Source organism: Pempheris klunzingeri, chromosome 12 (assembly GCF_042242105.1).
Source record: "Pempheris klunzingeri isolate RE-2024b chromosome 12, fPemKlu1.hap1, whole genome shotgun sequence".
Classification (NCBI taxonomy): Eukaryota; Metazoa; Chordata; class Actinopteri; order Acropomatiformes; family Pempheridae; genus Pempheris; species Pempheris klunzingeri.
The window spans coordinates 8,992,534-9,019,347 of NC_092023.1; the positions used below are offsets into that span (position 1 = coordinate 8,992,534).

General features: G+C 41.0%; 2 protein-coding genes across 5 annotated transcripts; one reads left to right on the forward strand and one right to left on the reverse strand.

The window, feature by feature from the left end:
- Positions 1-1,079: 1,079 nt before the first annotated feature.
- p4ha1b (prolyl 4-hydroxylase, alpha polypeptide I b) lies at positions 1,080-15,398 on the reverse strand. 2 transcript variants are annotated; one of them, XM_070841124.1, is made up of 15 exons: positions 15,385-15,398; positions 10,797-10,879; positions 10,522-10,618; positions 10,236-10,387; positions 9,418-9,555; positions 9,037-9,276; positions 7,726-7,925; positions 7,446-7,622; positions 7,115-7,185; positions 4,565-4,664; positions 4,334-4,387; positions 4,181-4,246; positions 2,893-2,961; positions 2,253-2,349; positions 1,080-1,195 (listed from the first exon to the last, which is right to left on the reverse strand). In XM_070841124.1, the coding sequence occupies exons 1-15, from the start codon at positions 15,396-15,398 to the stop codon at positions 1,125-1,127; spliced, it is 1,629 nt and encodes a 542-aa protein (XP_070697225.1). In that variant the 3' UTR covers positions 1,080-1,124. The 2 variants fall into 2 exon arrangements, with proteins under 2 accessions (XP_070697225.1, XP_070697226.1); XM_070841125.1 differs by lacking the exon at positions 7,115-7,185 and adding an exon at positions 6,389-6,459 and having other exon boundaries at positions 15,385-15,394.
- A 5,630-nt stretch (positions 15,399-21,028) lies between these two features.
- On the forward strand, positions 21,029-26,770 carry LOC139210670 (solute carrier family 35 member D3). 3 transcript variants are annotated; one of them, XM_070840763.1, is made up of 6 exons: positions 21,029-21,342; positions 22,293-22,328; positions 22,817-23,018; positions 24,577-24,877; positions 24,962-25,839; positions 25,878-26,770. In XM_070840763.1, exons 2-5 carry the CDS (start codon positions 22,303-22,305, stop codon positions 25,366-25,368), a joined length of 936 nt encoding a protein of 311 aa, XP_070696864.1. In that variant the 5' UTR covers positions 21,029-21,342; positions 22,293-22,302; the 3' UTR covers positions 25,369-25,839; positions 25,878-26,770. The 3 variants fall into 3 exon arrangements, with proteins under 3 accessions (XP_070696864.1, XP_070696865.1, XP_070696867.1); XM_070840764.1 differs by having other exon boundaries at positions 24,962-25,847; positions 25,878-25,889; XM_070840766.1 differs by lacking the exon at positions 21,029-21,342 and having other exon boundaries at positions 21,995-22,328.
- The last annotated feature ends 44 nt before the right edge of the window (positions 26,771-26,814 follow it).

The following is a 26,814-nucleotide window of genomic DNA, read 5'->3' on the forward strand; positions in this document are numbered from 1 at the left end:
CACAACACTGAGACAATCGAGACGAACAATTTCAACTTGTGAAATAAAACGCTAAATTTCATGCAGAGTTGGGATGTAAACGTATATGTGACTGCGTTAGTGTCTAGTTGTAAGTATGCACGTGCATTATTACACGATGTGTTCATGTTCAACAAAAATCCAACATGTCACAGTTGTCGCCATTCAAATGAGTTAAAAAAGTTGAGGCAGCGCAACAAGGTGTGTGATATGTGAAAATAAGTTGCATAGATGTAGAAGAAGCGATGCATCACTTTTGACTAGTTAAACAACTCGTTTTTTTCCCACCTAAAACTCCACCATCAACTGAGGTCACATTTTCCCAGTTTTCTGAAGTCTGACCATTTTCTTATGTGCAATCCTTTCATTTCCTTCCACTTGCTTTGGTTTTTGATTCTTTATTGGAAGCTGAGATTGCCACCACTTGTGAGAACAGAGAAAAATTCTGTGAACCTACTGAATACTTATTGTAAAGTCCCTCTGAATAATAAATCAGTTTGAGAAAAATATAGAACTGTTTTAAAGGTGGTGCATGTCATTTTGCAGAGAAATAGCTTGGAACCGTTGGGAGTTTTCATTGTTTAAAATGATTTTAAAACGTCATTTCATTTCATTTCATCACATCACAGGCTCAGACCTGCTAATGAAGTGAAAGGAATACAATCAGGAATCAGACAGGCCTCTTAAAAATGTGAACTGTACCTTTAAAGGTTTACACTGACAGGAGGGAAGCTGGTCCCTACAGTCATCACTGAAGGATAACCTCACCACAGAGCTAGAGTTCATACAGAGTGCAAAGAGGGACACACGGGAGCGAAATGAACACGAGTGTTTTTCAAAAACCGTCCTACAGCTTTACGACCATTATATCTGTCACTGCGATGCTAATACTGTCCAGGGGCTGGTTTATTAACCCAAACAATCTCCGGGCTCAGACTGTGAGCTGAGGGAAAAAAAAGGGGGAAGTGTTTGTAGAGAGGGAGCGAGCTATTTGGACCCCAACGTATCCGACTGTATCATCTGTGATCTGCAGCAGTGTTCTGGGGGTCCGGGGTCGTTCACGGGGAAGGGGGTAGGAAGGGAGCCGGGGGGGGTGATGATTTCTATCATTCAGTTTCACTTAGGCTACAAGGTCGCCGCCACTCCTGGCCTCGTTCATGGATCCATTTGTTTGATACTAAAGAAAGAGAAAAAAGACAATGATCACAACCTTAATCTAGCCCTTTGATTACTTAGCAGACAGTACAGATGTTTACAATTAGTTTCTTATTTAACTCTTGGTTATAGATCTTAAAAAGAGTACATGGGTCATCTATTTGTGCCAAACACAGTTTCACCCTGTGCAGGATTCTACACCGAGCTCATTACACCAAAGTACGTCTCGCAAAAACGTTTGAAACAGTGTCACCTCTGTGTGATAGATGTCGACAAAGTCCAGCAAATTATGCACATATGTTTTGGTGCTGTCCCTCTTTGAAAAGATTTTGGTCTGAAATCTTTGACACATTATCTAAGGTCACTGGGAGAAGTGTTACTCCTAATATGCTTACTGCTTTGTTTGGTGTGTTGCCCTGTCAGATTAACCTCTCTTCTTCTAGTATGGACTTGATAGCATTTACAACTCTATTGGCTAGGAGATTGATATTGTTGAAATGGAAATCTGCAGTTCCACCTACCCATACAAGATGGATTAAAGAGGTGCTATATTTTGTTAAACTTGAGAAAGTCAGGCTGACCCTGTCTGGTACTGGTAGTAAATTTGAAAGGACCTGGAATCCCTTTTTATCACATGTTAATGACACAGCATGTCATATTCCTGTGGACTGAGCACTGTGTAGTTTTTGATTCTTTTTCTTCACTTCTTTACTTCTTTTTTTTCTCCCATTTTATGTTATTTTTTATCTTATATATTTACTTTTCACTTGTGGTGATTATTCATTTTGTCCTCCTGATCAACTTTTTATTTTGGAGGGGATATGTGCCAGGGTGGGGGGTAGGGGGTGTTTGTTGTTTGTTCTGAATTACAATAGCTATATGTTATTGAATGTATGACTGTAATTGCTACTTTTATATGTAAAATTCAATAAACAGAATTGACAAAAAAAAAAAAAAAAAACCTCTTGGTTATGACACCGGGTTAAATTACTTTTAAGCAAATACTGTGGCCTCATAAGAGATATTTACTCAGATCTTTATAGATGGTTTTATAGGGAACAAGACAAACAGGAGCTCACCCCACTTGTTGCCGACCAACACCGGACACGCTGCATGTCGGGTGCTGTAGTCTCCCTCCCCGCTTGGAAACAGATTGTACCAGAACACTGCAGTGCCCTGAAATACACACAGAGGTTAGCAGTGTTGGAAACCCGTTCAGGAACAGTCAGGGATCTCAGAAAAGTCAGCTTCAGCCTCCTAAAACACCTGTTTGTTAATGAGTGATTGTTAAATTGATGGTTAAACATGCTGAGTAGTGTGTGTGTGTGTGTGTGTGTGTGTGTGTATGTATAGGGACGTGAGAAACTATCTATGACAGAAATAAAAAAAAATAGCCAATTGTTTGTGGTTTGTGCAAGGAAATGTTACCCTATTAGAGGATTGTGTCGTATGTGTGTGTGTGTGTGTGTGTGTGAGAGGGATAGTGTGTGAGTGAGTGTACTGAATGTGCTGACTAACTGGTCCTGTTCCTCAGCGAGTGGCGAAAACAACATAATAGAGCGTAATGAATATTTTTAGTGCGTACTATACATCAAAATGAACTATAACACCCGGGAGTTCGTTACAGCATTTAGTGGGCTTTATGTTGTGACCAGTTCAGACACATTTACTGGGTCAGTAACACAGTATTGTGATAAGTGGTGGAGCATAAGCGGCTACCTTTTGGGGCCACACTGCAGCACCAACATCTGGGAATACTGTGGCTCCGCCGGCTGCCACATCACTCATCTACAACAAGAGACAAGACAAGGCAAGGGACAGGTCAGTCTCCAATCAAATCATTCCTGAGTACATTTGTGGAAGCTAAGGGACAATAGGACTGAAGAAGTTACTATAGGAATGATTGCAGCTTGCAAAACACACAATTAACGCTGCCTGTATTGTTGTGATCCATGAAAACTGTCTAGGTAGGTAGGTGGGTCAGTAGATAGGTAGACTTTATTGTCCACCCCAGTGAAAATTTGTCTTTTGCTTCTACCAGAGTACAACAAAAGTACAAACACTAAACATAACACAGACTGCACTTTTGTATCTATTATACAAAAGGGTATAATAGATAATCTATTTTGTGGCACCGTTTACAGAAAACATCATGGGTTGTACTTTTTTCCCCCCCTTCCTCATTCCAGTAAATTACTGCATCAAATAACAAGTCCTGACTTTAATTCAGATGTTACTTTTGTAAAAGCAAAAGATTTTGCACACTGGCAAAGCCGGCAGTCAGAGATGACAGATAGTGCTCGGTGTGTACTACCGGGGTGTCACCCTGAGCAAAACCACATATGAAGATTTATGGTGAGCGTCATCCACCCATTTCACTGGCGAGTATGTCTTTGCTTAGCTTGTACACAAGCTGAGCAAAGACATACTCGCCAGTGAAATGGGAACCGCAGGGGCAACATTTTACTCCATCACTATGTGGGGTGAGAGAGTTCACTACACTGCCTGGTGAATGCCTCATTTAATTAAACCTACCCTCAACTTTGTTAAGTTCAACCCTGATGAAATTCCTTCAGTCACTTCGAATAACTGCTGCTTTTATTAATAGTAATGTTGGCTTTCAGATTAATTTAAGTTTATGTACAGTACATGTAAATAATTACAGGCACAGTCTAATAAAACTCCAATTAAACCTTTTTTTTTATCCTGAATTTAGACCCTTTTATATGATTTTTCCTTAAGTGGTTTTAAAGTTGATACAAATCACATACTTCACACTTAGAACAAGCAAAAACAAAAACTACACAGTCAAAACGCTTCAATGAATCTTAATGTGTGAAGTGTTCAAAACCACGATACCTTGTTTTTATGGATATATTTTTGAAAACTTTAGGGTCTTGACTAAACAACTTTCCAGCATTTCTGACACGCTGAGGAGTTTAAGATGGTTTGATCGCAGTGAAAGTGTCAGTGAGTCTTAAGGTGTATTTAACAAGAGGTTACTCACATAGAAGAGCCATGTTGCTATGCGGTTCCCTGTGCCCAGCTCTTTAAAGGCATCTGGCTCATCTTTCTGTGGACAGAGTCAACATCAGGTTTAATGGTCATTAATGGTCATTGCTGTACATTCTTTAGAAACTTGAATTACAGTAGGTCTCACCCTTCCAAAGTCAAAGTGAGGCTCGTATTGACCGCCAACACCATAATTTGCAACCTGTAGAGATCAATAAAATATTATGCAAATCTCACAGTAAACTAATCAGGCTTTCAACAGACTAACACACACAAAAAGAGGCTCACTGAGGGGCAGGGGGTGTATATAAGCAATGTTTATTCAGTAAGGTCTTGCCTTGTAAGAACTAGAATCAAAATCAAAGAAAAAACTATTTACCTGCAGCTCCTCTGCAGTGTCCATTTCCAGTCCTGTGAGATCTTCAATTCTTTGGTTGATCTGGTCAATCATTGGATCGTCGTAGCCAGTTAGCCAAGCACTGGAATACAGGAGGGAAAGCAGAACAAGTGAGAAAGAAGAGGAACATGCTATATAGATAGTACAGTGTGTGATGCACATATTTGTCCACTAGATGGTAGTAAAGATTTCTTCAGAAGACGGAGACATATCATGCTGAAAACTTGCCAAGGAAAAGCACATTAAGAAAGTGAAGTTGGGCAGTACATTCAGATGATAGAAGAAGTGAAGTGGAGGTATGAAGAAAATGAGAAATAGGAAACCGGCACAAGATTCAGAATCTCCAATCAGCTCAGGGCACAGGTATGTTCTGATCTCTAAGCATGTGTACATTTCACACTAGAGTCTGGTTGAGAACGTGGATTTAACTTTCCTGACAGTACCGGCCTCTGATAATATGACCGGGCCACGGAAACAAACTCTCTCTCATGGAGTTTTTAAACCTTAACACAGCTGTGGTTCTGAAGACCACATCGTAAAATTCAAACTGGCATTTTGTCTGGCTGATGCATTACAAGGCCACAGTATCCACATAGATGCCATCCGCCACACATAATATTCTAAATTGGAGATGCAGTTCACATGAAGTTACCAACACATATTTGACTTGAGAGACAAAGAACGAAGGAGTCTCTCAACTCTGAAATTTAGGGGATTTTTCTCCAGATCTACTGTGAAGTGTGTGTGTGTGTGTGTGTATATGAGAGGGAGATGAGTCATCTTTTCTTATTGAGAGTTAGTGTTGATAATAAGTCACATTCACGAAGGGATGCTGGACCAAATGTGAGCCAACTAATTTTTTCCTGATGTGTCCTGCAGCCAGTTCAGAAGGCGGTCAAGCACTTTTGAGAACATCCCTCTGTTTGTCTGTCTGGTCACTTGATATTCACCAAATTCGGAAATACGTGCTGCCTAACATGAACACAACATCAGAGGGACACCACACCCTTGCAAGTGCACACGGCCCCCAAACTTGAATTACCAAGAGCAGTAAAACCAAAGAGACTTGGTAATTTTGATGGTGATGTTTTTAGGGTGGGGTGTAAGTTTAACTTATAACAGGCGATATGTAATATGGAGCAGTCATTTCAACTACACGGTGCCACCTGCTTAACGTAAAGACTCTGCAGGGTAATTACAACCTTTCTTTCTATACATTTGAAGCATACATCTATCCCGTTTTTAAACATTTGCATCCAGACTCAAGCCTTGTTTCTTAATCTCTCTTGCTGATATGGAAGGTAAAGAGGCGTAGTAGAGCCATAGAAGCTGTAAAAAGCTCATACGACGATGTGAGACAGACTCATTCCTGGGAGGCACAATGTGAAATAGAGATCTGGTGCTCTGGATCTCAAATAACCTGGAGAAGGATGGTCGGGAGAAAGATAACAGCTAGTCACAAATGTGCATATAGATGAAAATCCCTAAATCACTGAGTAAACAGAAAGAACAAAGAATATTTCAGCTACACCGAAAAACAACAGAGGATGGTTAAGTTTGGTTTGAGCTTCGATTTAGCTCAGTTAAGTTTTCACTTAAACCAAATTAAAACTCCTCCGATGTTTGTTCTCCAGGTGTAGTGTAATATTTTCATTTCTTCCACAGTGGTCACTGGGTTGCAAGGCTGAATGAGTGTTTCTGCTGTGGCACAGAGACAAAAATGAGGAGGTGGATGAGGAAGAGGAGGAGGAGGAGGAGGAGGAAGGGAAGGCATTGTGGCCCTCCTTGTAACCTGGGACCCCTTACCTCTTGGAGACTCTGTATTGGGCCGTGGTAAGTTTCCCAGTTTGGGGGTCATGCACCGTGGCTCGCCTTAACTACAGTAGTTTCCGCAGCACGAGGACACAGAGGTTGAGGAAAAGAAGATAAAAGGGGAAGGAAGGATGGAATGTGATACACACAAGAGGATGAGTGGAAAGAGGGAGAGAAAAGAAAAGCAGATCCGGTCACTAGTTGTCAATGTTGTTCCTAAGAAGGGCCAAGAGAGTGTTCCACATGGCAGTGCTAGAAACCAAAGTACCACTTTACCAGTGGGGTATTCATGCTTGCCTTTGACGCACCTCCTGACTCACTAAAAGCAACTATGTTAAGATCATCTAGTAGAAAAAGTAACACATTTTCCTCCTCCTCTGTCTTCTTGTGTTACCTTTCTGTAGCAGACTCCTGAGCAGAAATATGTCCACAACAGATTCTACAACAGTGCAATCCAAACTTTTTTCCCCAAAGAATTGAATATGCATTAGCTCTACGAATGTGTTTTTTTCTCTGCATCACTGGTGAAAAGCACCATAATATATTTGCAATCAGCTCAGGAGCCTTTAAGCTTTGGAAGGGAAGAGAAAATTAGTTATACGAGTTACGGACGGGAATACGGAGGCGAAATGAGAGGAGTTGTGGAGGAGGTGGAAACTTCCTCCCTCTCAGCTCTCTCCTATACACCCTCTGTTCTTGCAGCTCCAGGCTGTGCCTTACCTTTTGCTGATCCGGTATGGAGCCGTCTCCAGCACTCCTGTGATGGGGTTGGAGATGGTGGCCCTGCGTAGCTGTGAAGCCAGGGACACGATTTACCCACACACACATACAGGCGTGTGTGCCTGTGTGCTTGCCTAACTCGCATAATCACATCGACAAGCCTCACAGCTTTGACCTCTCACCCCTCTACACACTAAACCACATAACACAAATTGAAAAAGCCTATCGAGTTATCCTACTAGATCCCAGTTAACTGCAAAGCCGCCATTCCAGCTTTAAACATGCATCATATGGCATCATGGGAGCGCAGAAACTACAGAGAATCGCTTACACGTGGTTTTGCCAGTTTCTTGACTCTCTCGATTTCTTTGTCGGAGATGATGTCAAGGAAGCGGACAATGTAGGGGCGGTCCCACTCATCTTGCTGTTTGACAGGTGACAGCACATAACTGGGGTTGTGATTGTTGTCATAGTAACGACAGAAGAGCCGGCTCTGCCTGCGGGGGGTCTGGTTGTGAGAAAAGGAAATCGGGGAACAAAGCAGTTGAAAAAGAGGCGTATTTTCTAAGCTAGAAGTTGAGGCTTTCTGTTCATCTCTGAGTCTTTCTCACCATTCTGTTGCCCTCCCCACGACAGAGCATCTCATACTTCTTCCTCTCTGGGACCTGCTTCTTCTTGGACTTCTTTTCAGTTGTTTCTCTTTTCCCTTGCTCCTTCTGTTTTTGAGCTACATTTTCCGGGGCCTTTTTCTGCTTCTCCAACTGGAACTCAAAGTACTTCAGGTTGCCCTTGGCGCGCTGGTGCTCTGGGTCTAAAAATGGGAAAATGAGAGACCAACAGAAAATAATAGTGGTGATTACAAACAGTGATGACTGCGGCAATGTCACCTAAGAATATCACACCCCCTGCAATCAAAATAGCTGAGCTTCCAACATGACATAATTATATGCTATTTATTCAGTCTGACCTTATCCAGTTCTCAGAAACAAGATGTACAAAGAGGACGAATTAATTCAGGGGCTCACTTGGAGGAAAATGTAGAATAACAAAGTCATCACCGAGGCTTCATCCGAGCAGTGTTTCAAATGAATGTTTCTTACATCGAACCTTTCATTATCAAGATTATTAATCAAGAGAGAATGCAACTAGGGGACTTGTTTAGAAACTGAATGTGGGTAAAAAGAGCCAAGGTCAAGGCTGGTAGGAGTAGCACAAGAGTGAATTCATTTTTAAACCAATCACCAACTTGTCAATCAATTCTGTTAAGAATAACCCCACTCAGTAACAGAAGGGTTCCCATACAGTCTAATCTTGACTCCATACAAGTCACTGTGATTCCAAAAGAGCTAAACTACACTAAAGTGAAGTCATTTCAGACCATCAGACGAACATCTGACTGCGGGGTGGCACAGAACAAACAGCATACTGTTTCAAGACAAAACTTCCCAGACTTCCAATGGCGTGAATATTTTGGCCCTGCCATGGTAATGATGTAGACAGTTTATGTCTGAGGGGCTTGGAAATGTTGGCCTCTGCTTCACCTGTTTAGTATGTCATTCAGTTCAAACAAAAGTCAATGTCTCATTTACTGCTTAATTTATCCAATTTACTTGCTGACTTAATTATGACAATTGAGATAATCGATCCTGATCTGCTTTTCTTTCTCAGTAATGTCTTTGTGTGTTTGGTAGAATTAAGGCCATTTCTGCATTTTTACAGTATTATCTACTTACAGAAAATAAAGTCTGGAGTATGTGCAACTGATAAGAAATGTGCACCAATTCCTAATCGATCTAATATTTATGTATGTATATCAGTCCAAAGTGATAACATCACTATCACACATACAGTAAAAGTAAAGTATGCCTCCCAGTATGCTTTTTAAAAATTGGAGAAGTACTTTCTAGTGTGGAGGGACTCACCCAGCTGAAGCAGCCTTTTGGTGTACTCCAGGGCTCGCGCTATCTCCCCCTGCTGGTAGATGGCGTAGCTGAGGTAGTCGAGCACCGTGACCTTATCTAGAGTGGATTCCTCTCCCTGATCAAGCTGTTTCAGGGCCTGGGCCATCCACAGCTCTGTGTGATAGTAGTCCACATCGGAGTAGGCGATTTTCCCCAGCTCATAACAGTCCTCCACTGTCATCAGGCTCTTGTGTTTCACTCCTAGTAAACAGAGGATCACATAGAAGAAAGGTGAACCATCTCTTCTATTGTGCAAATAATACAAAAACTAAGGAAAATGTTTTAATCACCATACGGTCGGCTATTAACTGTGACTTTCGGTATGCAATTTAAAGCCCTCACCAGGTAGGTCTCCTGTAGAGATGGTGTTGGCATCGAGTCTGTAGGTGTCTTGTAACCTGAGGAGAGCTTTCGCAGCCCCAGTCTGGTCCTCATCTGTGGGGAAGTGCTGTCTCTGGATGGTCAAGTTGGAAATAAATCCTGAGAAAGATGGACAAGGAAGGACAGAGAAAGATATAGTCGAATGATTCTGTATGGGATGCAAAACAACCAGACAAGTGGACAATAAAGGGCGGTGGGGCAGCTAGCGAGTCATAACTGGATTGCAGTGATTTCAATCTTGAGTGACAGTGACATTCATATTAAGCCAGACATATGGTAAGAATGTATGAGTCATGTTGTCTTCTCCCTTAATAACTCATGTTGAGCTGGCTGTTAATACTAAAATATACCAAATATGAGTGAGCAGTATAGCATTGCTGTAAACAAGCAAACATATGCAGCTTTCTTTGGATTAATAAGGATCTTTTAAAAGTCCTTTGGTTGTTTTTTTGGAAAACAAACCAAACACATTTCTGCAGATACACTTTGCTGCACTGATTCGGCAGCTTCATGATCGTTTGGTCCTAGGAAATTAACAGAAAGCCCTGGAGCAGACCAAAATTGAACAGAATGGGAAAAACCTCTTTTGTGTTAGTTATTATCTTCTTGGGGATCACTATCATGAAATTCAGGACAAAAGGTAAGCTCACTGCAGAAATATATACCAACCATACGTTGCACTTGACATAGCATCTGGCTAAGTCAACCCACAAACAGTATTAGCAGCATCCTCAGTTAGTACAGAATCATTACTTGAACCAGGCCTGCTTTATCCATACCATCAGTGGTGTCACTGAGTACAAGGCTCTCCAGGTCCCCCCACTCTGTGTTCAGCCTCTTCATCAGTTTGAAGGCATTGACGGGGTGACCCAGGAAGCCCTCGGGGTCCTGTACGGCTGTGGCCGACAACGAATCCAACTTGTCAGCCCACCTGTCACAAAATCAGTACACTTGAATCCACAAGCCACAGTAAACTATTAATCATGAACGCTGAGTACTGTTTGTGTGCTCGCTTGTGAGTGTGACATTGTATGCGTGTGTGCACGTCTGTGTCCACAAACTCACCGTTTGACCTGCTCAAGCTTGTTCTCCTCTGCTCTGATGTAGTCCTTTAGAGAGGTCACAAGGTCTTTTTCTGTGTACAACAGATCTGTCATCTGGCCTGAGGAACACAAATCAGAAATACTTCACCATCAGTGCTGCAATGAGTCATTACAAAGGGCATGGATGATCTTATCAGATGTAAGTGTGGTAAAACATGAATGACTAAAAAAATAATACTAAAAGTGAAGTCAGCAGAGGGACCAATTATTTACAGCACTAGTACTTGATAGCTTTACCAATGGAGGTGAAGAAATCATTGTGGGCTGAGAGCGACTGCAGGCAGCTTAGCAACAATAAACACCAACATGGAAGCTCCATCCTAAAGAAGGAATGAGAGAATTATTATATTACATTGTTCAATACATTAACTTGAAACGAAATTATGCATATCAAACAGTAATGTCATCGAGGTTAATCACAGAATTGACTTTACTGGCATATACAGTAATCAGACAGATGTTGGACCCTGTGCGCTACATCAAACATTCCTGACCTAACTTATCATCCAGATTACTGCTTCCCCTATTGTCCTGAACCGCTCTGCTTCAGCTGAATTAAGAACCTGGTTGTTAGCACAATTTAAAACCGGATAATCCAGAGACGCACTGTGGACAGCTTAACTTTGTTTTTTCCTGCACAGAAAACACTTCCCACTGAAAACTGTTGGCAGCGAGGTCTGTGGATTGTCTAGAGTGACTGTCTGGGACATTATTTATGGAGAGGCATAGTGCTGTTGAGTGAGCAGAAGTCTCAGCAGCAGTTACCTCAAAACCTGGGGAAATCTGCAGGGTTAAATAGTGCAAAGGGGTAAAGGGGCAAAGTGGCAACATTTTGTGTGATTTGGGTGAAATGTCCGCTTAGGAAAAACAGACAGAAATGAAAATATATATTCGCAAGCTGCAAAAGTCAGAGTGAACAGAGTAGTCAGTTAGTCAGAGCCTTGACTAAAAAACTTGGGAGGATCTCTTAAATCCTCTTTGAAGTGTAGCCACCCAACCACCACACAAAGCCAAATATAAGTCAGTGGTTGCTGTCACTGTGTCCGGGTTGGGTTTGGAGTTGGCACAGCCATAACAGCTACCAGGGCTTCGGCCTGTGAGAAGTGGCACTGCTGTCGTTCTAACCATAAAGGCAGAAGTTAAATGAGAACACAGACAGACTTGCAGAAAGAAATGTGCGGGCACACAGTGAGGTGTGAATGTGTGTAGACACAGTGTATCTTAAGGGTATGTGCACATATTTGTAGTTGAAACTGGGAATTAGCAGAAGGCCTGCTGGGACAATAACACCTTCGTTATTGTAATAAATGACAATGTGTAATTCAAAATGCATCTGTATTTGGATCTACATCAAAAACCACATAACAACAGATATGCTGGGATACCATGTACCAAAACGAATGTAAAATTCTTTAAAAATTAAGAAATTCTTAATATAAATTTGTTGACACATTTTTTTTTAGGTATCCTGTTAACCACCTAACTAACAAACGGGACTGAAAATGTGCCTAAAGCTGAAACTTTCTAAACTACAGTGTCACTCAGTGCTTCCAATGCTACCAAAAAACAAAGGAGACGTGGAAGAAAGTGGTGGAAAGAAACAATTCCAGCAGAATCACAATTTTCCTAAATCATACAACAGAAGTCCTGAACTGTGCGAACGGGCCTCAGTGTTTCTCTTTTGGCGAGGTGATAACAGACATAACAAAGACAAAGTCTGAGTCATGAAGTCACTAACAGACAAATTCTCACACTACTCTGATGCCTTTGATTGAGAGACTCAAACTGAATTCACGGCAGAGGTAATACATATACATTTAGGGGTTTATAACGGAAGCTACTGTTCTGACAAAGCTAAAAAATGTGCGGTAAACAAACACTTTCATTACAGCAGCTTCTAATTTAGTGGAAAGAACCTACAGGTTCAGTTTCTGACTGAAATCACACCTTGGTTTAGAGCTGCTGATTGATTAACTAATAAAAAAAACATAGAAACATTCAACTATACTCCATTGATCTCTTAAATCATCATCTCATTAAGCTCTCAAATGAAATAATTTTTCTTACATTTCAGTAAATTGAATATCTCTCAAATTTTTGGACTCTAAGTAAAAAAGAAACTAAATATTTCACATTTCTCACTGCTTTCTGATGTTTATAGACCCAACAATAAATGGATTAAATGCAAAATAACTGGCAGACTGATTGATAATGAAGATCATTATTTTCAGCCCTGCTGTGGCTATGTTGTTTCTAGATCTATAAGTGAGCTGCTTAGATTCAAAAATACTTTATTGACCCCTGACTTTGGTAGAGAAGGAAAAGGTACTCTGGGACACTAACAGAATTTTTCTACAATCTTTCTTGACTGTATAATAGCTGAATATGGTACGAAATGTGGAGGCTAGCTGTTTTTTTTTTTTTCCGTCGTCAGGTACAATAGTGACTGTACTGTACTGTGTATGTAATGCCCATTACATACACAACTGCGCACACAAGAACCCATCCAAACACTTGCTTGTTACACACACACACAGAGGGACATACAACTAGTGGCAAAGTAAAGGTCATGCATGAAACGTGTATCTGAGCGGATCAGATGTGTAATGCCTTTCAGTGGAGGCAGACAACAGGCCTGGGCAGGTTCTGACTTTGCCACAACGACAATCCTCCGGTAAAAATAAAAGAATTACCTCATATGACATTTTAGGTCAGCAGCAGGCAGCGGAGAGGAAGGAAATTTAATCTGTCAGAGCTCCACGTAGTTGATTAAAGCAAAATTACATTACATTAAATTCAGATTTAAGCAGAAAACTGAAAGGCAAGATGCAAGTTACCATAATCCCCGACTGTTGCTACTGTATTTCCAAAATCTGCGGTGCAACTCAGTCCAAAATAACCATTACTGTGTGTGTGACACTTAAATTTCCAGGATGAAAACTCAGCAGAATGTAATTATTGTGATGACAGGGCGACAGCTACTGTGTCTCTCTTGTTATAATAATGTAGAAGTGTAATGTCAAGATTAAATCTGCTAGTATAACAGTTAGAGAGTGAGTGGTAGTGAGAGTGTTTTTGTGCAGACACACACGAACTGACAAAACATTCCTGGCCTCATTTAACGTTAAATCATCCAGACATTTGAGAGGCCATTTGTTTTAACAGGTCAGAGAAAAACTCTTTGGTGCAACATTTGCCTGAGAGTTTTTTTTTTCTTCTGACATCTCAAACTATGTGCAACTTGGGCTGCGTTTGTTCAGACTTGTTTATTAGGAGGCTTTCTTGTCTCACAGCCTCATGCTGATTGAGGGAAAAAGAGGATACGTCACAGGGCTCCCACAGAAAGTCCTACAATGAAAGACGATTAGTTGTGATGTTCATTGTATAGCAGGGATTTTTTTCACTGTTTTCCTGTCACTTTCTACCATCTCATACTTTACCAAGTGTGACTTTCTGAGAGCAGGACTGCACCAGTTACTTTTAGCCGTGAAATTTAAATATAATCGAGAGAACAGAAGAGTTTCTTTTCTCTCAGAATAAAAGTTTGACCGGATTTCCGAAATAAGATATTCAAAAATAAAGAATTTGAAAGAAAGATGAGTTTCTCTTTGATTTAAAAAAAGAAAAACAGTTATGAAAAATTCTTCTCATGCCGTAAACAGCTATCAAACAGTATCTGCAGGGAAAATTTCCAGAAGCAGAAACCTTTAATTTAAAAAAAAAGAAGGAATATTATTTCCATAAAATGATTCATGTGTGGTTTATCATGACTTTACAATTATTACTGAATGCAATTTCTGCACAAAATGATGCCACAAAAAGTGTCTCGCTGCAGTCTCAGCAGTTTTTGAACAAAGTTTTGAGCACATGTAAGACTAGTCCTGTCCCTATGTGTACCATGTGTTCTATCTAGTAGCTTCTTCGCAGATAAAATCGCCTTCATGACGACTGTCTTCTCCAAAGTTTTCCTGGGAGTGAAGCTGTGGAGTCGGATAACACAGGATGTGGATGGGAGAGGACTGCCACGTCTTCGCCCCTCCCCGCCGGGGAAACTCATGTGAAAGCTGCACACAATCCGATGGAGTCAGGCAGGATTTTACCTGCAGTAACCCGACAGTAACCCGACAGTAACCCCCAGCAAACTTACTGAGCACAGCGGGGATTCTGAGTCCTGAGAGGCAGCTGCTGCTTTTTGTTTACCCGCAAACTAGTTTAGATAACTAGCTTGGCCACGCAACAGGATTATAAGATTAAAAAAATAAGTGTCAACTGAATGTTGGCTTTTATCCTCTACCTGTCTTGAACTGTGGACTCACTGCAGTGTAAATCGGGACTGAAGATGTGACTGTTAATGTATTAAATCCGTGAATATTGTGATGTTATTGGGAGTGAAGGCAGCAGCATCCCACGCTGCATTGCACTGGAATGCCACAACACTGAAGCTGCTTTCACAGGAAGAAAAAAAAAAAAAAAAAAAACACGAGCTTGGTTTCCATTTCTGGCTATTTTCGATTTGGAATAACTGAATTTTGCTTGTTTCACTCCCTGTTAATCGATTCAGTCTCACGGCGTTATTCGCTGCCGCCGAGAACATCTAAACAAATAAAAGTTTTCTCCGAGTTAGCTTAGTTTTCAGCTAGCTTAGCATGCTAACGTTAACCTAACTAGTGGAAATGTTTGATAAAACGGAAGTTAGCGGTGATTGCAAATGAAAAAATAAAATAAAAAAAAGAAAGACAGCAGAGAGAAGGCACGAAAGCTGCATGTGAGTGCTGCAAAGTTATCAGACAGACTATCTTTTTCACGTTATATCTGATTCATTTACCTTAAAGTGAGCATCCTGGAGCAGAACAGTGGGACCTCTGCAGTCGGACCCGGTGCAGTTGACGGTAAGAAGCAGCTGGACTCCGGTGGCTCCTCTTATCTGTGATGTTTCGGCTCACTTTTTGGCCATCTGCTGGTTGGGGCTGGATCTCTAAAAGTCTGAATGCTACGTGCAGATTCTCACATGCATACAGTCTCCTGCTACCACAGACTTCAGGGGGCTGTCGTTTGTAAATTGCTAGGGGAGGTGTCTAGTTGTCTTGACCCGTGGCGAGAAGGACGTGTGTGAGTATTTTGGGGGGCTTTTACTGTGAAAACTGTGTGTGCCAGCTAGTGTCACCCTTCTGCCACATGTTTAAGTTACTAAACAGATGTGCTTCCTCTCTGGTCCATGCTGGAATGTCCATCGTTTAAAATTTGTTTTTTTTTTAACTCCATATTTGTATTTAGATAAAGCACTGAGAAGGCGTATGCAGCCTAGGTTCAGTACAAGTCCATTCAAGCTGATGTTCTGTGTAGTTTTGCGATGTTTAATTTGGCCATATTTAACATTTTTCACCTGCAGTTTCCCACATTCCAGAAAATTCCCAACCAAAAGTGTTGCTGGAGGGAGGGAATTCACTGAGTTCAACAGGGTGGAGCCACGTGTGTGTGTGTGTGTGTGTGTGTGTGTGTGTGTGGGAGAGAGAGAAAGAGAGAGAGAGTGTGTGTCTCATACTGTTCAACTGACTGCATAACTTCTTAGATGCAACAGGTCTGGAGCAGCTAAATCTCAGTGGCATGCCATGTGTAAACACTACACACTGTATATGTCTGTGATAAACACAGGCTTTTTTTTTGGAGCCTCCATTCACTTAATGGCCTTTCTTCCTCACAGTAAGTAAGAAGGTTCCCAGGTTAGAATCTGCTGTGCAGTTTGAGCCTGAGGCATTTGTGTGTGAAGTTACCATGTATTCTTCGTACTTGCGTGGGTTTTTTCTCCAGGTCCAAACACAGTCCAAAGACATGCAGGTTATGTTAACTGGTGACTCTAAACTGCCCCACAGGTATGAGTGTGAGTGATTGTCTGTCTCTGTGTGTTGGCCCTGAGGTCGAATGGCAGCCTGTCCAGGGTGTAGCCTGCCTCTCGCCCAATGTCAGCCGGTGGTTGCCTCCATCCCACCCAGTAGCCCTTAAAGATAAGCTGTATAGACAATGGATGGATGCGTGCATGACTCAGCTGAACTGAAGAGAAGAAATCTTTGCAATGTAAAGCTTTATAAACGCACTTTTATTAATGGACACGCTCTATCAACTTTCATCAAGCAGCGTGTCAAAATAGGGATTGTATTGTACTGAGTCATAGAGAGGTCACAAAGTTGAACGTCTATATTGTTATTGTTATTGAGGCATAGTTCAAGAAAGGCTGTGTGGGGGCTGAAGATTAATGCCAAACTTTTAGAGTCATTCTTGCAGTACAAAATCCAGCTGTTTGTTCATTCAGCTCATTTTAGACGTTTCTCAGTCTGAACTGTGTGTTAACTTCCTCTCAATCCTTCTTTTCCATTTTTATTCTTAATTTAGTAATCATCGGATGTCATCCAGGGAGGTCATGCTGCTCCCAAACAGCTGCCCCTCACAGGTCAGCAGTTGACACAGTGGGTGCCATGCATGCCCTCCTCTCCTTCACCCTGCGGGGCATCAGACGCAGCCTCAAGTAACACAGCGCGTTGGAGAAAGCATCAGTGGCACTGACCATGTGTGGTGTGTAGATTACTGATCATGTGGTAGTCAGAGGCCTGAGAGCCGTGTTAGAGAGCTTCCTCAGGGATCTCTGAAGGATAGATGGTGAATCCACTCCCAGCAGGACGACAGGGTCTATTCCCCAAACACTTGGCTGGAAGAGACAGCGCTGGAAGTCGTCTGGAGGTCACTGAAATGGGCACAGAGATGCATAGAAACCTCCACAGAGACAGAACACAGACAGCAAGAGGAAAAGGTAGATTTCAGATTTTCACAGCCAAAGTAGTGGGCCAACCAAACGAACAACAGTCTGAGATCACCAACCATAGAGCCAGGCCGCTGTAAACTAAACAACTAAACAAAAAAAACACTATAGTGGTCTTCTTCATCGTAACTAATAAATGTGTCAGCCATTGCAATAGTGTGACTCACTTATTGTGTGTTTCTAACTGCTTTTGGACAACAATGGAGCCACATGGCACAAAGGAATAAGTTACAGCTTATCAGGCTTTGGATACACAGACAATGCTGACTAGGATCAATTCATTATTGATTGGAAGAAAAATAGCCTTTAAGTTGGAAAATTAAAAAACCAGATAGTAGATCTTACATCATTGTTTAAGGTCCCCTTATGGTGAAGAAGACAACAAACATTCGAGTATCTGTACATGCTTTTCCAAAAAGTTCCAAACAATTCAGGATGAGAATTCAATAAAGATCATACAAGGAGGACTTTGTGCTCAGCAGGCTGTGCACTTGCTGCGGGGTCACAACCTGTTTGCAGGCAGAAGAAATACACAGTGTCTGCATGTGTGTAGTTATATGTGCATACATGTTGTTTGTGTGTAAAGACAGAGGAGAGAGTAAAAATACACCCTTTACCTTTGCTCTGAATAGGTTTGATGGAGGAATGGTCACTGTTTGTAGCGTTGACCTCTCTGCCACAGATGCTGCTCACAGTGGGAAGGTGTTGACAGGCTCTCTGAAGGTCGATCTACATCTGTTTTTCACTCTGACACGCGCACAGAGGCTCAAACACACAGAGAAGTTCAATATAAAGATACAGCAGCATTTTAGGAGACTAAACACAAAACCAATTTATGACAACTCCTGCAATGAACTCACTCACTGGAGGAGAGAAGGAACAAGGGAGGATAGATGAAAGTAAACAGCAGGATACTATTCACTTAATTATGTTTATATTAAGGGAAATGGGGATAACCCCCCGTTATCCCCATTTTCCTCACAGCACCCCGCCTGATTCTCTGTGCCTCTCTCGTGCTCATGACTTCCCATCATCCTCTGTTGATAACCCAAGTTCCTGACTCTAGTTGACAAGCCTTTAAGTGTATTATCATATGTCAGCAGAACAAGCTCAGTGCAGCTGGTTTGGTGCATTTCACTGCTCATTCTCCACGGCACAGACTATGACACAATGCATACCTCGTGTTCTTTTAAAATATCTCCATTTTCTGGAGATAATTAATTCTGTTTCAATTGCCCACTCCACTTAATTTCTGTTATTAGGTTTCAAGACAATCTAGGCCTAGATTACTCCTGCTGCTACCACCAGTAGTACAGATCGAGCATTCGACATATAGATAGACGGACGGACGGACAGATAGATAGATGGATGAATAGAATGGAGTAAAATGTACAATATTATTATTATATTATATTATATAGGAATAGGGGAGAATTAAGGTGAAATGTTTAAGACAGACTTATTTAAGAATATTATTTATTTTTTTTCTGTTTTCCAAAATATCTGTTGTCTAATTGTATTCTGTCTAATTTTATTTGCCTGACGCCTACAAACAGGTGTCCAAAGCCTTGAGAGAGAAGGTTATGTGTCTGCAAACATCAAAACAGAGCATGACTGCCCCCTGTTGTGTTCCTGATTTAGTTCATATCTAACAGCTTCATGTATCCAGGTAAAAATACAAAAACACTCAAGTATACACTTCATTTAAGTATACTTATTGTACTTCAATTTTAAACATGATTAATGTACTAGTTTCGATTTACTGCCATTGTAGGCTACTTGATATGCTAATGATGTGTCCAAGCTACTAAATACAATTAAACGTACTTGTCTGTACTTATGTACTTTAAAAATACAATTTATTCCAAATATATCTCAACTTCGAGGGCACTTATATTTTGATTGCCTTTTAAAGTCAGTAAAAATTCCGTTAAGTCATATATACAATGCATTTTGACACATTTTGAGTGAACTACTTATATTTCCTTTAATAAATTACAAGTTCATTAACAGCTATCTGGAAAAAACTATTGAAACATACTTAAAGAAAAAATACTCAAGTATATTTCAGTGCATCTTAATGGGGTCTCAAAATAGTACGGGCAAGTACATTCAGTTGTATTAAAGTATATCTTTAGTGGCACTATTGATATATCATTAGCATATTTAGCACATCTAAAATAACACTGTTTAAGTGCATTAATCATGCACTTTGCGAAAGGTCAGTGAAGAATAGCACCTATATCAGTTTGAACACATATTTATCCATATCAGTGCACACCCATCATACATATCAATGTGCCTGCATGTAATATGTAACATATTGTTGAACCTGACCCCACAGGCCAATCATTAAATACAATGGAGAACAAGGAATGAAGGTGTATAAATGTTAATATTTATTATCCACAGTGCATATCATAAAATCACAATCCTATTCATGCAAACGGGGTCAGATTATGTATACTATCAATACCTATTGCACATGAACCCGATAGACAAGGGGTGAAAATCACTGCATGCTTAAAATGTCACTGCACATCAATTCATATCAGAATAGCACAGCAATCAATTCACACGTGACTACAACCAGCACACATAAAATACTACTAGGGATTCTAGTTAATAATTACCCACTGCAGATCTAAAACAGGGAAGTGAGTAAACAAATAAAAGCAAACAAAACAATTAACAAAAATTAAAGGAAGTTAGTCCTCTCTCACAGATTGTTCCCCCAGGTCTTTACACCCACGAGCCCTGCAAGGGCACTAACTAAAACAAATCCTACAAAAGGAACCTAAAAAGGACAGCAGGAGACAGTGCACAGTCACTGTAAAAACACAAACAATAGAAACACAATGAATGACTAAATAACTGATTAAACACACCCAAAGCAGAATAACATTTTAATAAACATCCTTAAAAACCGCATACCTGCTGCACCGGCACCTCACACACAGCAGGAAATCAATCCCCCCATAAAAACTGTGTGGCCACACAAATCTCAGCTGAAGCCTCGTGTCTCTCTGGCCTCACGCAGACAATCATCAACACCTGCCCACTCACCTCACTCGCTTTATTGTTTCCTGCCCCAACCAGAGGCAGACAGCAGGTGCCACTGGTTACAATATGATCAATAACCAAACTCCACTTTACTGTTGGTGTGTTTTTCTGTCATGCTAAATGACACCCAGAGCCCTCTACATCTTACAGGCTTGTTGCTATAGTAGCAGTCAGAGCACCCCCACCCCCCATGCACCCTGTAGCTACAGTGTTTGCTTGACCTCCAGTGTGCACAGAGCTCCATGCTCTCGGTCTGATGAGTCTGTTTGCTCAAGCAGACCCTCGTTCATGCAGCCATGTGGTCGATGATGGACTCCATGACGCCTCCGTGGATCCGGATGGGGAAGCTGGAGAAGACCTGGCATGGATGTCACAAACAGGCGTCAAAGCTGGAAACAAACAGGGCTCGGGGTCATCAGAGATTAAAAACCAAAGATCTGCACTCAGTGTTACATCCATCACATGTTCACAGGGTAGATTCACATTCCTCCCCCATGAGGCTGACAGGCTGCGATCTGTCTCTCTCTCTCTCTCTCTCTCTCTCTCTCTCTCTCTGCCCTGCAACATGTGTAATAAAATGTGTCCGCACATGGAGATCTTAATGGATTCCTCAGATGCTGCCTGCTCGTCTTTTGGAGAAACGGACTTTTAACAACTGTCCACCCAGATTGCTTCTTTAATTACAGGAGGACAAATAGACCAAGACCAAAGTCCACAGCGGGGAAACAAACGCAGCAGAGAGCGGCGCAGTGGTGACAGAGAGGCGCTCCTTAGGACACATACTGATTATTATTATCATCATTATTATCATGGAAATGCGGTGATCTGTGGCGGTGGGAGCAGCCACAGACGGACTGGGAACTACAGGAGTTACAGGATGAAATCTGACTTAATGAGCAATTTCAGATGGTGAGTAAAGTTTGTGTTTATGTCGCGCTTGTTTCTCCACGGGTTTCCTGCTTCTGTCAGAAAAACAAATGTTTTTTTCCCCCCCACTCTTGGTTAAGCTGTTGACTTTATGTTGTTCTACTTGTGCAAGAGTTGGAGGCATTCAGTGGGTCCAGCCAATGTAACTTTAAAATATTTGTCCTTAAGCTTGTGATCTCTGTTAATGATCATTTTATCCATATAACTATTATGATAGGCCTCTTTAAGTGCACATTATCATTAACATCTCGATTGTTTCTGCTATTGTTAACTTAAATAAATTTATACTGCAGGTATTTTTTAACACTACTTAATCATCAGCAGTACTAGAGGATTGGGGGGGGGGGGGGGGGGGGGGGCATTTTATTGTGTCTGCTGTGGTTTATTTCAAAAGGACCATATAGGTCTACAATTTACCTACACTGGAGGGGTACAGATGATAACAAAACGAGGATTGGCCTAATGTAAGCCTGTAGTCTGTATTTTACTGCTTATAATATGCTGTAAAACTTCAACAGCTTCAGGTGCTTCAGGTTTATGGCACTGTTGTCACACATGAAGTGCTGCTCGTTGAAGTAATGAAGTTCAGAATATAGAAACGTATTTATGATGAGGAATTTGCAGCAGATAATTAATTTTATCTTGTATTTTGTCTTGTCACAGTGCTACTAATGAGTACAAAAGGGGGCAAAGACTGCAGTCACTGAAAGACTTTAGTCAGTCATTGCACATTATCCAAATTAAGATATGATACGATGAACTATGAGTCATTTTTTAACTTTCAAACTGAAAATAGGTGCAGCGGTCACCTGTTAATAGCTGTTACAGCTAATGGTTAGATAGGGTTCTCGTTTCTGTTGTGCTTTCAAGGACATATTGAGTGTCCTACTAGTTCATAGTGTTATCGTCATGTGAATTTCTCTTCTCTTCAGACACCACAGAATGACGACATGCCCATTACGTAAAAGGTAATCCTGTTTGCTTTTCCAAGTTATGTATTATTTCTGTTTATCTGGGAGCCAAACAAATGAGAAAACCAACTGTGTTGATACAGCCAATGTTTATTTGCATACATACACAGTACATCAGTGTTCATTTTATAACATCAAATATTGCACTGTGGAGTGCTATTTTGAATTGTATAATACTTTGTGGTTATATGTCAGCCAAACAAATCAACCTTCTGCAGTTAGTGAGCATTATGAAACATTAAGCTTGGCAAAATGGGTCAAACATTAGCTAAAGGACAAGCTGGTTTTGAATTTTTCTTTGGAAGTAATTCAGTTCTCATCTCAGTTTAGTTTCCTGGCCTAGTAAAATTGACTTTTCTTTTTTTTTTTATTTAAACAAGAAAACAATCCTCACCAAACTGTATTCACAGCTGTGTAATCTGGAAAGTTACACAGCACATGAATGTCATTGTATTTGCATGATTCACATCTGCTCCTGTGTGCAGTTCATGGAGGTGGAGGAGGGGATGGAGTGCCTCCGCGACAAAGAGTCTTTCGTCTAATCACACACTGAAGCCCCTGGTTCCCACCCTCTGCCTGGCCGTGGTGGTGATATATGGCCTGGCTGAAAAACTCCGAAACTTTGTGACAGGCATCTTCATCCCACAGTACCACTACCCGTATGCTGTGGCTCTCTGCTTTGTCCAGGTTGGTGCCCGCTGCCTGGCGTGTTCAACATTTTAATCAGAATCAATCAAAAATGGAAGCATTGTTTGCTTGCCAACAGCACCTGTGCATTTTATTAATGGTGGAAAGAGAGGCAGCTCTGCACACTACCTGCTGTTTAGTTTACACCGTGTACTGTGTGTCCTGACAGCTGAGTTTTTGCTTGTATGCACATGTACTATCTCTACCAGCACACACAGGCAAAAGTCTTATACCACATGAATTTAAAAAAATCACACATACTTTAGTTAATGTGAAGAAGTAAAAAATAGTAGTGATGTGTAAGTGTAACACAAAGAAATGTTTAACTTGTTTATTGTTGTAAATCATTGGTGCAGTTAACCTCATACATTTCCAATGAAGTGTTGTCTGTACTGTAACTCTGTTGGTGTTTGCCCTGTTTGTGTGCTAGTTGGAAGGACAGAGCGTGTAGTAGTGCTAATGTCAGTGCTGGTGGGGGCGACAGGACGGATTCAGTGTCGATAAACACTCGCGCATGATAGATGTTTAACCAAATGGCTGACCGAAGGCCTGACCTGTGAATGTGACCCCCTCCAAAGGTTGAAACTGAAACTAGCTTTGTGAATGATGGGATGTAAATGCACTGAAAAAGAAGGTTTTATGATTTATGACATGACATAGGTTTTACATTATGCTGTGGTTGACAAAACGTAAGGTGGTTTTACTCAACAAGGCAACAAACACCTGTGATTTACAAGTCAGAGACACTGGGAGGAGCTGTAAAGACTGAAAGAGATCAGTCAATAGGTTAACGCTGCTTTAATCCTTATGTTAAAGCAGCATTTTATTCACTGTGCACATTACTTGTAATAATAATCACAGGAGCTGGATGGGTATATTCCACTTCATATAAACACATCCCGGATCATTGTCCTCCATTTAAGTGTTTATTTTCGGTCATGAATCATGTACATTATGCTTCAGCAAGAGGACGTGTTTGAGTAGGTATGGGGCATTTTAAATATGATAAAACCTGCATTATCATTATCCTTTTTTTCATTCTTTATAATGAAATAAAATGTCTTAATATAATGAAAGATGATAAGTTTACAGAAGATATGGATTAGAGCTGTAGCCTACAATTATATTAGATATCAGGTAATGAAAATATTATTTTTATGAACAGCTGATTGGTTATTTGGCCTATAAAAGAAGTAAGTAAGGTAATAGTGCGAAATGTCCATCGCAGCACAAGTGATGTCTTCAAACTGCTTAAACCTAAAGTTAATCAGTTTACAGTAAAAGAAACCTAGCAAAATAGATGAGAAGGCAAAGAATCAGCACATTACTGTTTGGCATTATTTGCATGCAAGTCAGGAATTTTAAACCAATGTCAAAAATGTGATAAAGCTTTGGTATAAAACACTGTGCAAGTTTTATAAATGTTGTTTGGGCTTCAGAGAAATCTCAGTTCTCAGTTCAGAGATACAGATGTTGCTATGCTTAATGCTTTCTGCAGTCTGCACTAAATGTCCATCACTACATTTTTATATTTTTATATCAACACTATCTTTTCCAGGTTGTGGTCTCTCTCTTAGTCTTAAATCTCCTCCATGTCTTGGATCTGGTGCCATTGAAGCGTTACTCCAGGTCCCTGGGGGAGAGGGTGCTGGTGCCAGCTATCTGTAGCAGCATCCACGCTGTGCTGGCCATGTGGGCCAAAGCTAGCAGCTTGTACACCGGCCTCTACCCCTTGACCCTGCCTCTGCTACCTGTGATAACCATGGGCTTTAGTTTCCTCCTCAAGCTGTCACCCTCACCATCCATCCACATCTCTGTCCTGATCTCCATCCTGAGTGGGACGTGTTTTGTCATCACAGGTAACATGTTATTTAGAGGTGAGATTGATGGCTCTTCACTTCACAACAACCTCTAATCAATCCCCCCCCCACTTCTCTCTACAGCCTCCCAGAGTCTGGAAGGTATTGAGCCTCTGGAGTACATGTATGCACCTCTGGCTTTAATCCTCCACAGTCTCTCTCTGACTTGGCTGGCTAAAGTGTATGTGGCTGAGCGCCACCGTTCCCCTGATGCCCAAACCTCCATTTTTGACATTTACTACACCCAGCTGGTCAACCAGAGCTGGGTGCTGGGCCTCCTGTGGCTGCTGCACCCGGACGGGCCCTGGCAGGTGCTGAGTAAGGGCAACTGGCACAGCCTGCTCTTCCATGGATACCTGCTGGCTATTCTCCTGCTGGGGATGGTGCTGAATTTCGTGGTCGTCGTATCGGCTCTGTGGTTCTCACCGCTTGCTGCTGCACTGCTGCACTCAGCAAGGCAGCTGGGACACCTGTTCTTGCAGCTCTCGTAGTTTCACTCGAAAGGACGAAGAAAAGTTATTGGCTGTTTTGTACTGCCTCAGCACGACATACAGACATTGTCATTTAATCCACATCACTGACCACAGCGTCATTTATTTGGACAAGAACAACAAGTTCACCTTCTTTCTTCCATTCACAGTAACATGACCTGTGTTACTGAGGCATATTACATTATGGCCAGCTGAGATGAATACTGAGTATCAGCATAAAAGCAACATACATAAAAATTTAGACCTATGACAGCATATTGCATATGCTATGGTAAGGTAATGATTTACAGTTGGGTCCAAAAGACCAATCCAAGACCTGTTGTAACCTTTTTTTCTTCTTTTTATTTTTTACTAACCTGACCGTGACAGGTCTCAATTCACAATTCACGATTACATCAATTGGAAATGATGTAAAAAAACAACTTTAAGACTATATTCTTAGATTTATTATAAGCGTAACATACTGCATGTGTTTAGTTGTGTTGTTGTGATATGTTTAACACATGCAGTCTTTAGGGAAAAAAACTTTAGTGTTATCTAGTGCCTTTTGAGTTGCCTCTGTAGCCTTAATGTATGTCTCTTTCTGCAGTTGTCACTTCTGCTGTTTGTAAAATAATCACCCATACGTGACTGTCAGAGGAGTGATGCAGTTGACAGATGACAGAAAATGTAACCAAAGCACCCGAAGACCAAAGCACTCAAACAAAGATCGCCCTGTTCCAGTTGAGGAAAGAACATTAGGTACTTTTTAACAACAATGGTAGACCGACCGTGGCTTTAATGGCAGAGCAGCAGTTTCAAATCCAACTCTTTGATAATGAAACACATCCAAATTAGCAGCTTGGATCAAACAAACCTGTATCTTTTAAAGTTTTCTGATGTATATTCATGAGAAACTGAGTGAATCGGAGGAGAAATGTGGATAATTTTTTAAAGTCTTGACTGAGAGGTCTTCATAGAGGACACAGACCTTTGGACCCTACTGTATTTGTGACATAATTTATTTTACAGTATTATATTAGATACATTTTCCAACTAAAATTCTGTGGAAGTTATCCTTGAATGACTGACATTGTTTCAGATGAGAAGGGATAACAAGCAATAACGTTTTACTGAAAAGGGCCATTCTGTATAATGACTACTGTGGATGCATCAGCTTTACATAAGTAAGAGTCTTTCTTCCACCACAGACGATGGGGATCAGGATGGCTGTACTGGATTCAAACAGTTGAACCCACTTTAGTGTTTACTTAACGGTGTTCCAAATATTTTAACTCAGATCCTTGACAGTTTAAATGGTGCTAACCAATTTCTCTGAGTCTACTTTAAGTTATTATCAGAAGCTAAATTATGTTTTAATTAAAATGTGACGATAATGTTGAACTACCTAGTGATGTTACACCAAAGACAATCTGTATACATTCAATAAACCAAAAAGACTCTGAA

What these genes read in the sequence shown, in the direction of transcription:
- p4ha1b (XM_070841124.1), bottom strand. An exon ending in GTGGGGAGGGCAACAGAATG is followed by an intron (nt 7,623 to 7,725) that starts GTGAGAAAGACT and finishes TCTCACAACCAG; the next exon opens with ACCCCCCGCAGGCAGAGCCG. An exon ending in GTTGGTCGGCAACAAGTGGG is followed by an intron (nt 1,196 to 2,252) that starts GTGAGCTCCTGT and finishes CTCTTTCTTTAG; the next exon opens with TATCAAACAAATGGATCCAT.
- LOC139210670 (XM_070840763.1), top strand. Translation starts at nt 22,303, where the DNA reads ATGACGACATGCCCATTACGTAAAAG. An exon ending in TGGCTCTCTGCTTTGTCCAG is followed by an intron (nt 23,019 to 24,576) that starts GTTGGTGCCCGC and finishes TATCTTTTCCAG; the next exon opens with GTTGTGGTCTCTCTCTTAGT. An exon ending in GACGTGTTTTGTCATCACAG is followed by an intron (nt 24,878 to 24,961) that starts GTAACATGTTAT and finishes TTCTCTCTACAG; the next exon opens with CCTCCCAGAGTCTGGAAGGT.